General features: G+C 35.3%; 1 protein-coding gene across 2 annotated transcripts in view; it reads right to left on the bottom strand.

Moving 5' to 3' along the window:
* The window catches only part of LAMA2 (laminin, alpha 2), a 489,259-nt gene that overhangs the window by 139,569 nt on the left and 335,740 nt on the right, over positions 1-13,950 (bottom strand). For both annotated transcript variants that reach the window (XM_004673842.1, XM_004673843.1), the window contains exon 29: positions 9,314-9,448. In XM_004673842.1, the coding sequence (XP_004673899.1) occupies positions 9,314-9,448 (135 nt within the window). The remainder of the gene's footprint in view (positions 1-9,313; positions 9,449-13,950) is intronic.

Below are 13,950 nucleotides of genomic sequence, written 5' to 3'. Positions count from 1 at the left end.
AAGTACACTGCTGAGGGGAGCAGCGGGCAGGCCAGGAGAGGTCTGCCAAGCCATGTGGTCACCTCTGGGCCAGGCGGGAATCGAACTCATGCGGAAGTGGCATTATCTTCTCAGTGCTGTGCTTTAAACCGCTGCGCCACCAGGGAGGACCGGAACTGGTATATTTTTAAAGAATGTCTTTCTTTTGAGAAACTAACACTGTGCTTTCGTGGCTATACTGTCAATAAGAATTTCTATTGTTTTTCCTTTCATCAAGCTCTGCATAAACTTCTAGAAAACTCTTAAGTGTATTATGTCACCTGGTCATATATATTTTTTCTCTACATAAGGGGCTAGAAAAGTACTAAATTGAGACTTAAGTGCATGCCCACCAATGGAATTTCTGAAACAAGCAAGGTGGAAAGCATAAATGTTTAAAAGGTAGCAGCAACAAAGACTTAAATGAAGTCAGCCTCATTACCGCATAAAAGTGTTATTCATTTAATACTTGACAAATATTGATTGTTCTTTGTAGATAGAGAGGATCCAACCTGAAACTAATATTATCTTTTCATGCAAGCATAATAAGAAACACTTGGGTAATAAGCTTGACTACATTTCCACAAGGAAATGAGAACAGTTTCAGAATAGTGTATAAAAAGTTTGAAAATTAAAATTCTCATAAAGTAGAATTAAATCTAATACAGAGTAATCATTCATGCAGTAAGGACTTGAGAACTTAGGCAGAGCTACATGCTGGGCACTGAGATGGACTGAGAGGAATCAAGTGAGGGACTAAACATAAAATAACATCATAGCCTTTGAGAATTTATTCCTACTTTTTGAAAATTTAAGAAGTTGGCAAATTAGAAAGGTTGCATTAAAAATACAATATTAGGCCTCCCTGGCAGCACAAGGGGTTAAGTAGCAGCACTATGAAGCTGTCTGTAGCCACTGCAGCAAGAGTTCGATTCCTGGTCGGGGAGCTGACCCACATGGCGCAGCAGACCTCTCCTGTCCTGCCATGTGCTCCCCTCAACAGTGTATTTCATTCGATCTGCCTGTTCTGCTCCCCACTCTGTCTCTAGTGAACCTTCTGATCCCCTGCACCTGTGGCCTGTATCCCTGTTCTTGTATGCATTAATAAGCAAATCTTTTTTAAAAAGCAGTATTGACTGTTGCTTAGTGGGAGGGAACATGAACCTTGACTTTGTGAGTTGAGGAAAAGCAGGAAATAGAGGGAATGTAGAACTGGAGATTTTAGCTTGATGTTTTAAGTCAGGATTAGGATTGGTTAGAAGGATGACTTCTTACAAGCAACAGAAAGGTTGAGAAACAAATGGAAAAGCCAGTGATAAAGTAGATGTATGTATTTCCTCATCAACTCAGCAGGAGCCGCGGTGCTGCTGCAGGCTTCACGAATATGAACAACCCTACATTTCCTGCCAACGACTCACTTTCTTCCCTGCATTATTTTCCATTCCTTTAACTTTTATTTGATATTTAATCCATTGTCTGAAGATATTCTCTTCCTAAACTCTGGTTCCCTTGCCTGCCTGCTTCTCTGCTTTCTCCAGCATCTGCTTATTCGCTGTCATTGCTCATTTACTCCCAGCAACATCTAAGGGTGGTGAAGTCTTTCCTACCTTAAAAATATCTCTGGAGTCCCAGATTTGTTGACTGTTTCATTCCATATTTGCTAAACTTTATCAAACCATTGTTAATATTCCTGGTCTGTATTTTCTCACCTCCCATTTACCTCTTAAGTGTGTTTCTGTCTCCAAACATAATTCTAGATTTATTCACAAGATCCTTGCTGACAAATCAAAATTTACAGACTCTAAGTCCTTATGACACAAGAGTTTTCTGCACTAAATGATATTTCTGGTAATTTTTTTTATCTATCTATATAATATTTTTAATATATTGCAAGTATATGTGTAAATATTACAGTCTGTTGGGTTTTCTCCTATAGCCAACCATGATTATTCTTTGTTTTGTTGTATATTTTTAATTGAGGGTAACAATATTGTTTATGATTTGGGGGTATAGTTTGGGGGTATAGGTTCACAACTCTTCAGATTAAAGTTATCATCGCATCAGCCACCAAAGCACCAATAGTCTTTCACCATAGTCCTACAGCTTTCCTTTTGTATCCTCCTTCATGGAATCTTCTTTCCATTTTTGCTTAATAGGATTAGTGTCCTTGACTTTATTTCATTTTTTAAAGATTTTTTTTGTGTGTCTTTGACTTAAAATGTGGCTCTTTTCCCCCTACACATTCTACCTTAGTAATATTATTTAGTATTATAACTTAACATAGATGTATCAAAAACTTTAAATTTTATATCAAAGATACATCTTATGAGTTTCACATTTACATTTCCAACTGATTCTTGGAAAGTCCTTATTGCATAACATCGAAACAGCTTAAATTTGAAATGTCAAAAATTGCACTGGTCCTTTCGCCGTGGGTATGTTGTGGTAACATACACACGCATATAGATATGAACTTATACCTCCAAAACATTTAAGATATTGTAAACTAATGCTATATCAATAAAAATGTGTAATTTTTCAAAAAATTAAAATTAAGCACATATCTCTTTAAACCCACAAATACTAATGTATTTCCTATTTTACTTGGGATCACTTTCATTCACATGATTACCCAGGTTGTCTATTGAGTGATTTCTTGTCATTCCAGATACCTAATTGATCACCATGTTCCATGATCTGCTGCACTTTGTTTCTTTTCTTCCTTCTTGTTACTATGTTTATTTAGCCACTGTCATCTTATAGCTGGTTTATTAAGACACACTTTAGTAAAGATCCGTACTCCAGTAATTTTATTCCCACACTGCAATCAGAGCGCTGATTCTACCTCACTTGCCAAACCATACCATTCTTTTGTTTATAAGCCTACTATAGTTCTCCATTGTCCTCAGGATGAATTTCAAACTCTAGCAATGGTAAGATTGTTATAATCTGGATTCTGCTGAACCGTTCAGCCTCATTTCAGAGGCCTTTCAGCCTCTTACACTGTGCTGCAGGCAGATATAAAATTTTGTGTTGCTGTCTCTCACCTTTGGGACTTTTCATATGCATTCATATGCATAAAAAACATTTTCTCTAGAAAGTTTTTTTCTTCTTTTGCCTGACTAACAAATCATTTCAGCTCCCATTTTAAATATCATTTCTTTGATAAACATTCTCTGCTATACTAAGTCTAAGCTAAATGCTCCTTCTAGCTCAATACAGTGACCTACACATGGTAGGCATTCACTATTTTGAATAATTGCTTGAATGAATACACATTCCAGGTAGTAAAGCTATAACTAGTCTGACTTACTAGGATGAAAAAGAACAAGTTTCAAGTCTGTGGCTTTACAGAAAAGTAGCTGAGAAGGCAAACTGATTTGATGTATTTTGATATGATTTAAATGTCCAAATCCTCTCATATCTATGCATCCAAAGTAACTACCAAATGTTAGCAACAAGTAGCCAATCCACACTAACAGTAGCATGGGAAAAGAACTGTTCCAAGATAAAAAATATCTTGAACTCCAGTTTCAAATCATTTAGCAATATGTGAAAAGATGAATAATGTTAAATGGAAATGGTTTTAAGAAAATGCTATATAGTTAAAGAAACAAATGTTGCCTCCCAAATGCATGGAATCTTGAGTAATAATTATCAGAAATTTGCTTTAAATTAACAATAAGTACATACAATAACTAATGAAAATGTTTAGTGATATTGTTTAGCATTACTAAAAATAGAGCTTAAAAATATTATTTGCTTTTCTTTTTCTTAAATCCTTCTGTATTTTTTTTCACAAGAAAGAATATTTTTAACTTTCTCTGGACAGTCAATCTTTTGCAGATTTGTTGACATACTGAACTCGATTAAATGAATCAAATGTCCTGGATAACTCCACAAATACAACACATAAATCATGATGCTATTTTTGAAACTTTCTGACATAGACCTTGCCTGTGACTTTCCTATTTGCTCTGCAAAAGTGGACATATTTTTTGTGTATAGAAATTTATCTTTAGGAAAAATATTTATATTTTAGATGCCTAAGAGAAATTGAATTGTATCTCAAGAGTGATCAGTACTATATAATACATGTTCAGAGATAGATTGAAATATATGATAATTACATTTTTAAAGCTGGTAGAATACATCATTTCTATTAAAGCAAATGTATGCACATTAATATTATATTATCTTAGATCTAAGGCAAAAACTTAACTAACCTAACCTTCTTTCCTTATAGGGATGCTCCTGTATTTTCCATGATACATTACCAAATGCATCAATTTTTATAAGGCAGCACTTTCTATTTTGTAATATATTTAATATGCATAGTATATGTGTATACATAGGCATTGTATATGTGTACAAGCTTATACAAACTCTAAACTATGAAATTTTCCCTGGTGTTGAATGAAAATCACTCTAATTTTTAGTCAGTGTTACAATTTTTTTGAAAGCTATACATATAAAATCCAATTCCCACTTCCTTAAGAAAGTGTTCAAATATCTAAAGAATACTATTACTTCTTAAATATTTTTCAAGCTAAACAACTTTTGTAAGCTAAACATTGAATAATTCTGGTTGCTCAAAATTTCTCTAAAGATGGTATGTAAGTCCCTGCCTATGATGTGCAAAAATTATTGAACATCCATCCTTCCTTGATCTTGATCTGGATCTTATACAGGTGAATCTGCAGTCAAGTGAAAATTATTTCATAGGAACTTTAATTATGTGGCATTTCCTCTTCTTTCTCTTAAATATCAGAATAATAGAGAGCAAGATTCAAGTCACCTGTTACATTTTTATCGATTATGACGACAACCAACACATTAGGAAATACTTCCAACTTTAAGTCATCTGAATATTCAATAGATCATATTCAAATCACTGATAAAGACTTTGAACATGACAGGGTCAGAGACAAAGCTCATGCATATCATGGGGGACACAGATATATGTTTACTCTTGTTCAGCCATTTCTATATTTTCAGTCTATGTGAGGATATCGTAAAACATTCTGCCCACTGCTTATGAATGCAAACTGGAGCTTCACTCTTAGGTCGGACCCTAAATTATTTATGACTTAAGCAAGTTATTTAATTTCACCATCAAAGGCAAAAGGAGGAATAATCCTCCCAAGAATAATCTTAAGTGTATTGTAAGAAAAAATGAGAAAATATCTATCTATAGTGACCTTCCCTGGTTCTGATATAGCTATAAGGATGAACAAGTAGTAGTTAGTATTTTCACTTAATTTGAACTATGATGTATTATATTAATTGATAAGTTTAATTTTGTTCTGGGATTCAGTAAACCGGGGTCCCAGGTGTCATATGTAGTAAGCCTAGAAACTATTTTGATGTTTTATTTTGAGTGAATTTATTTTGAATCCTAATGAGTACTGTGCATTCTTATAGATTTAACAGATAATTGGGTAAATTAGCAATCCTTGAGTATCATTAAAGAAAAAAAAATCAATGTGTCCTTTACAATCTTGGAATGACATTCCACTGCTTGCCATACTGTGAAGAAGCTCATATTTTCATGATTTTTATAAATACTTTGCATTCAAAGCTTTTAATCACATTGCAATTTCTATCTGTATTCTAGGACATAATTTACCTGCACCTTCACAATTAAACTCTTTTCATCATCTAAGAGATAGTTTATTTTCTTTCAAAGTCTGTCGGTAATATTTTGTAGTGGATTTGAAACCTGACTCTAATTCTGTATAGACAAGGCTCTGTTGGTTACTTGAATTTGCTTAACATTAATTTTCAGAGTTGTAATAATGGCTAATATTCCTAAAATTTCTATTTTGGTAAGGTTTCAGATTCAATATATTTTGTAAGACATTTTAAAAACAGCAGAGTCTAGCCCTACATGTATTCACTGAAGACCAGACTAACTGCTTAATGACATATACTGATGATTTCAGACAGCAGGGTAGATCAATGGTGGAAATTTTTTCTTTTTATTTAAAAACATTTTTATAGAGTGAAAATATTTTCACAAACTTTCTTCTTGAAAGTTTGCTCAGTCAGCATTACTTTATATTTCCATGTAAAACACAGGGAAATAATACTGGCCATCAGGATGTAGTGCTGATTAAATGAGAACATGTGTGTAGATAAAGAATAGATAATATATAATGCATATAGATAATACAGATATGCAGATATTGAGGTATTCCTTAGAGAAACCCTAAAATTATTTTCTGTCTTTGTCTCTCTCTCCTTCTTTCCCTCACAGTATGTTTGTGAGTGTATTGATTAATGTTAGTTCACTTAACCTCTTCCCTCTCCTGACTTGGGGTTCAATATTATACGGATTTCATACTTCCATTCTGAAGAAAATTCTACTTAACCAGGAATACTCACTGAAATATTGGTAATAATAAGAGCCTCTGTGTAGGATTTATTAATGTTTAGAATGAAACAACAGTTCTCTTGAATCATCCAGAATCATGAAGAGGATAATTGCAAAGGAATATGGGCTTTATTTGACAGTTGGGTTAGTTAACCTTAAAGCTTTCTGTAGTTGTTTCTCCTCTACATCATTGTAAGTAAGGTATTATGAAATAGGAAAAAAGTTAGAAAATGCAGTCTAATACTAGTCATAAAAGTGTTTTTATATAATTTTTGCAACTAGTTCCAATGCTAGGAATGGTAGATTATCTTGGGAATTATAATCTTCACCGCCATCATCATTGCTATCACTTTCATGGAGCTTACAATATTGCACAATTGTACTCAGTATTACATTAATTTGAGCTATGGTAGCTCAAATTATTTTCATATTATTTATTATTTTCATATTACAAATTAGGACACTAGGACCCAACAGGTTAGGTAAATTGACTAGACTCTCACAAGCCACGAGAGACAAGTCAAGATGTGAAACAAGGCAGTCTGACCCCAGACTCGTGCTAACAGCCATAGCAGGAAGCAGAGGTCACAGCACAGTGTAATAATGTGTCACTAAACTGAAATCCACACTGCAAGTAGCAAAGTGATCAGTATATCTTGGTTACACCACCACTGCATGGAAATAGTAATAGCTGTTTTATGTAGGTTCATGAAGCTGTTTCAAAGATAAAGTTATCGGAATTCAAAAGATGCAAGCTCCTTGAAGGAATACAAAAATTCAGAGCACAACAATTTATTCAAGCTGTGCAAGTTTGATGAAAATTTGGACTTATTTCATACTTCATCTAGGAAGCTCTCTAAAAGATAGAATTAGGTGGTACTGGGAGCTTCTCTTAGTTTTTTATTTTCATTTTTTTCTGATTGCTTCTAACTTAAAGAATTAGAAATAAAACTATCAGCTAAGAATAAGGGTGGGAAAACGTTGGGAGTGGGGTATTGAATAGGTAAGGAAAGGTATGAAATCATCATTCTGGAACATGGTGGGGAAAATAAACTACAGAAGATTGAATGCTTGCAAAGAAATATACGATCTACTCAAAGTGAGTGATCATAAATTCAGAGCAGACTAGATAACATAATTATCCATCCTTCTATAGCCCCATTTACTTTAAAAGGCACAGTGTGGAGAAATTGGATTTAACAGGTACTGAAACTGGCTGGAAATGTATATGGCAAAGCAGTGAGGCTCATGAAAGGTTGTGAATACTATGCTGGTTAAGAAAGTAAGGTCACAGCCATGAGAGATATAGGAACAATAGAAAACATGGCCATTAGTGGTGATACTAAAAGCTGTAGAATTATTAACAAGAATTGAACTGGAGAGAAGAGAGATGGTGGACAAAGAAGAGAAGTCATTTGAGACTATAGCAACATTGTAGTTATTGGCAATTTCTAGTTTTAAATGGGACAATGAAATGAAACTGAGAGTTAAAGGTATAGAAAAAAATAATTTTATGCACCTCAAAGATCATTAAGAATCACAACAGAAGTAGTGCTGGAAAGAATGGGAAATGATAGGGAAAATCTTCCAGGAATATGTTGGGTCATCTGGGAGTACAAGCAGGTGTAGTGCAGATATAGATAGGAGCAAGGAATTCAGAGTTGGGTGATGTCATGTAGGAAAGGAAAAATAGTATAAAAATGACAGTGAAAAATGAGGACACCTAGTCCACCTTCACACAGGGGAAGAGTGTTGGTGCAGACAATGAATGGGTACTTGAGGGACCATCATGAGGAGCAGCATGTTCAGGGGAGCAAAATAAAGAGAACATTAAAGGAAGAGAGAGGGGCCCTCCCTGATGGCACAACGGGTTAAAGCATACCACTTCAAAGCTGGCCCAGCCATTTCAGCACCAACACGAGTTAGATCCCAGCCAGAGAGCTGACCCAAATAGCAAAGCAGGCCCCTTCTGCCCCTCCCGCAGCTCTCCTCAGCAGTGTACTTCATCGATCTGCCTGTTCTGCTCCCCACTCTGTCTCTGGTGAATCTTCTCACTGGCCCTGCACCTCTGGCCTGTACCCCAGTTTTGAATGCATAAATAAAATCTTAAAAATATAAATAAATAAGGGAAGTGGAAGCAGGCTCAGGAAGTGACCAAGAGCTGTGTGGGGAATAGAGTCTGTGACTAAGTGGAGAGTTGGGACAGCTGCATGCCTTGGCTGCAAAGTCCAGGTGTTCCAACGTAGTAGTGGGAGAGAAAGGCAGGGTTTTTGCAGAAATATCACAATATAAACAACAAACTCAAAGCAGCTGGATTCTGAGGGAAGTGATGAGATTAATAGACAGTCAAGAAAGGGTTGTACAGATTTTAAAGAATATCTAGTGACATAATATGCTCAAGTATATTTAAAATCAGAAGATAAAATGGCACCGATAGTATTATATAATGATTACGTATAAACACATGCACAAAATTAATAGGAAATATCTGAAATGTTTAATGTTTTTCTTATGTTAAACTTTGGATGACTTACCTTTTTCTTAACACTCTTCTATAATTTCCAAATTTCTTATATAATCTTAGTTGTGTTTAGAGTCAGAAAAAATAAACTTATGTGACTGTTAAAAATAAAATTGTCTCCTGAGATGCTGTTAATATTCTTTTTTCTTGTTTGGAGCAGTTATTTTTTTTTTTCTAGCCATCAATTAGTTTTACTAAGTATAACGTGGGAAATGTCTTCATCCCCACACAGGTTTTATCTTTATCTCTGTCTCTCTCTCACACACACACTCTCCCCCCCCCCCCTTTGTCTCATAGTGAAGTTAGCTTCGTTTAGCTAAACTCTGCATGTGGTAGTTAAACACATATAAAGAAAAATGAGCACATGGACCTTGTTCTAGAAAGGCTCAGGTGAATACCTGGCATCTAGAGGTTTCTGGATCACACAGGTTGCTGTGTCCATTACACTGACATGGAACACAGGTGCCCAGGGTTGGTCCAGGGCCACGGCTACCAGGCTCGGAGCGCAGTCGATAAAATCCCGGCATGCATGTCTGCAAGAAAATGAAGCCAATTAGGACAATCACTGTAGAAATATCACCCTGGCAACATTTAGTTTCTGCAATGGCTAAAAGGACACTTTTCCCTCATCAGCATTAAAGGCAACATCACTTACAACTGGCAATTTTAAGTTGCCACTTTGATTCCTACTGTCTATTCCCTCCAGGTCCTGGAGAGCACCCACTGCATCCATGGAATCAATCTTCAGAAAAGGCAATCTGCCATTTGCATATGGTAAATTTCAGCCTGATTAAACTTCAAACAGTCTTCTTTTTGTAAAAAATAAAATTGTTGTTTGAATTAAAGAGAGAATTTTAACATCGGTGACAAGTTAAAATCTGCTGCTATTATGCTTGATGAATAACTAGCAAATGTCCAATGAGACTCAGCAAAAAATGAAATAAACAAAAAATTGTCACAGTTGCATTATTTATATGAATATAATTTAAAGACTATAACATTTCAAAATAATAAAAGCTGTATATGCCTTGGGATATTAGGCCACCAATAAAATTTATTTTTCTCTGATCTTATTTTATTTTTTTCATTTTGCAATAAAAATCTGAGCACAAACAGAAAACTGCTAGCAACGCTGACATATGCACAATCACTCCCATCTTCATCGGGGTTTATTATGTGAATGTATCAAAAGATCTCTAGCTTTCTGGAAGCCCACAGCTCTGGGAGAGGGACTGAGAATAGTCTTGTGTTCTGGGCTCATTCCTCATGGTAGCAAAATTGCTGCATTTATCAGACATTGTTTGATTTATGAGTTAAGAAGTAGGGGTCAGGTCCCTCCCTGGTTGTGCAGCAGATTAAAGCACAGCACTAAGAAGCTAAAGCCACTTCAGCATGAGTTAAATCCCTGCCCCAGAGGTGACCCACATGGCTCACAGACCTCTGCTGACCCGCCCGCTGCTCCCTTCAGCAGTGTACTTCGTCAGTCGCCCGTTCTACTCCCAGCTCTGTCTGGTGAAACTCTCACCACCCCTGCACCTCTGGCCTGTACCCCAGTTCTGTCTGCATAAATAAATAAATCTTAAAAAAAAAGTAGGGGTCAGTTTTTCAGAACCCATTGAAGATTACAAAGGTAATCTTTAAGGACCTAGCTTACACAAAATGTTTTACAAAGTATCTTGTTCCCATTGATGAAAGAAAAGTAAAAACAGAATAAGCAAAGTGTATGTGTGTTTATATAAATTTATTATATAAAACAATATTAAGAACTTCTTATTGACTTTGCATCCTTTGGTCCTGGACTAGGTTATCCAGAGTAGAATATGTAAAGTAGTTCCTAAGAAAGAGAATATTATCAATAGTCAACAGTCTCTTGGTTGATTTAGATAATACAAAAATAACTCAATTATGTACTTAATTAAGGGTCTCTTTTTTTCACAGCCTATAAGAATTTCTAATGAGATTTCCTAATGTCTTGGCTTTGAGTAAGCTGATAAAGAAGACTAGTGACTGTATTAAAAATATTTTGAGTCTCATTTGTTCTATCCTGGACCTAATCATATATTTCAATAAGTTTATTAACATTACTTAAAATAGAGGTTCATTTTGCCTTTACTACTAAATAAGCTCTGGAAGTTACAATTGAGGAATTCATTCAAGCATAAAAAAAGACATGATTTGGGTGTGTTTAAGTATTTTCACAGTGTGGGGGTATTCCAATTCTTTGGCATTGTGACTGGAGGATAAGACTGGTTTTTCCTTAAATGGATTTCATCTTCGTTTATCCAAAAACTGCAAGTTTCTGGTGTATCCGTTTAGTATTTATGTAAAAATTGCACAACTTAAGAGCTTTTCTAGTAGTGGGCAGATTTCTTAACTTGCTTGTGCTTGCATTTATTCATGTATAATATGAGGATGATAATGCATACTCAGTGACGCTGTTGCAAGTACCAAATAGGGTAAGCACACAAGAAACAGTATGTTTCAGGGATTTTAAAATAGGTTTGCTATGAGGGCTGAAGGGGCTCCTAAACTCAGTGTTTGATATACAATAAATCAACATGGGTGCCTCTATGACAGATCATTAAATATATACAGTTATTAGCAACATGGGTGGAGCTAAAAGGGATCATGCTTAGTGAAATAAGTCAGAAAGAAAAAGGAAAAATACCATATGGTTTCACTCATAGCAGGAGCATAAAGGACCGGGGAAAAATAACATAATAATGAAAAACTACATACTAGAAATATTTTACAGGGGTGGAGTAGGGAAAGGATGAGATCAAAAATTGGGGGTGGGGGTGTGGATAGTGCTCGGGACTATGGTGATGGACACGGGTGAACTAGTGATGGAAAGCCCACAGGGATTACAACTGAGATGTAAAAAGGCACAAAATGATGTAAAAATAAATTATTATAATAAAATAAAAATATATACAACCATTGAAAATTGGCTAAAAAGAATGGCTACCGTGAAACAAAATTATAATGTATGCCACTTACCCCTATCATGTCCCTCAATACTTTATGTACATGAAAACAAATTGTTCCATGTGCATCAAAAGAGGTGATGCGTGTACTGAGTGGTATATACATGTGAGGGTAGAGAAAGCCAATTTTTTTATTATTTTGTCTTTTGAGTTTTGTGAGCTTGCAACAGCTATAGATTATTTGGGGTATTAAGATCATTTATTTATTTTGTTTTATAGATTTATTTATGCATACAGAACTGGGGTACAGGCCAGAGGTGTGGGGGGGGCAGTAAGAGGATTCACCAGAGACAGAGTGGGGAGCAGACCAGGCAGATCTATTGAAGTTCGTTTTTGAGGGAAGCAGCAGGTGTGACTACACCATGTGGCTCACATCCCTGGCCAGGGAACAAATTCTCGCAGTAATGGCTGTGATAGCTTTATAGTGCTGTGCTTTAACCCACTGCGCCACCAGGGAGGGCTCTATTTATTTATTTATTTATTTATTTATTTTTTAAGTCACCACTACTACTTTTCACCACTATTTTTTTTTTAAAGGTTTATTTATGCATACAGAAATGGGTGACAGCCAGAGGTGCAGGGGTAGTGAGAGGATTCACCAGAAACAAAGTTGGGAACAGAATAGGCAGATCGACAAGGTACACTGCTGAGGGAAGAAGCGGGCGATCAGGAGAGGTCTGTCGCTCCATGTGGATCACCTCCCGGGAGGGGATCAAACTCACACTGAAGCTACCACTGCTGAGCTTAGCTTTGCAGTGCAGAACTCCAACCTGCTGCACCACCAGGGAGGGCCTCTTAAAATTATTTTTAACAGGCAGAAGTTATAGCTTCTGAGTGGTGACTGGAAGTCACAAGTCAGTCAACTGTAAACAAAAAGAACTTATAAATATGGAGAGAAAGGGTAAAATGATGAAATATAACCTAGATGCCATCTGGGAATTTCTAATTTCCATGATTTTATTGCAAAGACCTGAATATGTAACATTTATAATTTTTTTCAATTTCTACATAAGAGTGTACCTGAGTTTAGGTCAGTTTAGGGAACCGCTTTTCAATGAAAAGGTGGTAAAGAGCAGCTTACGTATGGAAAATGCAATGTTCCCATAACAGCTGATGTGGTCACAAAATGTGTGACTCCTAACAGTAATCTAGTCTCCAGTTCAAATCACAAACTGTAATAAGTAGACATTTCTAAAAGTAACATTTTCAGGGAACAGGCTGTGATATACTTTGGGTAATAGGCAAAAGGTAAGCATGTTCATACTGGCTATATTTTCATTGATGACAAATTTGTTTATTTGCAAACAAATATTTATGTAAAATATTTAAATATCATATATTTGGTGGAAATATTGTAAAATAATTGTTTTGTGTGTTCATGACTCAAAGCGTATGTTACTGGAATGTGATGTATTTCAAAACTGTCTTTAGCTCTTGCTTTGATGATGAGATTTTATGCCTGTGTAATTATACTTTAGAATCAAGATGAATTATAAATAAGATATATAATGGATTAGAGGTAATGGGTTGTGGAGAACACCTCAGGTAGCTTATTATGAAAGATAGGCCTTTATCCCTATAATCTCACCACTAAAATATTACTGTAATTACTGTCTGTAAATAGGAACTTAAGTGAAATTCACAGAACATAGGTGAAAGCACCAATGCAAATGATAGTTTGTGTACCTATTTTTTTCTTGATTTTTTAATTTATCATTTGAATTACTTGTACTAATTTATATTTTCATATAATGATGGAAATTACTAAGCTTAATTGGAAGATATGTTAGAATATATGATTTTAAAAGTCTACTGATCACAAGAAGAGTTTTTATTATTTAAAATCTAGAATGGAAAGTAGACTGCATTAAAATAATTTGCTACTCTACTGACATTTTTGTTCAAAAGTGAACAGCTTTTTTTTTTTTTTTAATGCCAAAAACATAGTTGTAGCAACTTCCTTTTTAAGATCTCTAAAGGTCAATCTTGATGAATTACTGGGTAACTTCTATAGCAAGATAATATTGCAGGATTAGAAAATTTTAGGA

This window comes from Condylura cristata, unplaced genomic scaffold (genome assembly GCF_000260355.1).
Source record: "Condylura cristata isolate star-nosed mole 26May11 unplaced genomic scaffold, ConCri1.0 scaffold00001, whole genome shotgun sequence".
Lineage (NCBI taxonomy): Eukaryota > Metazoa > Chordata > Mammalia > Eulipotyphla > Talpidae > Condylura > Condylura cristata.
This window is presented reverse-complemented; position numbering and strand designations above follow the sequence as displayed.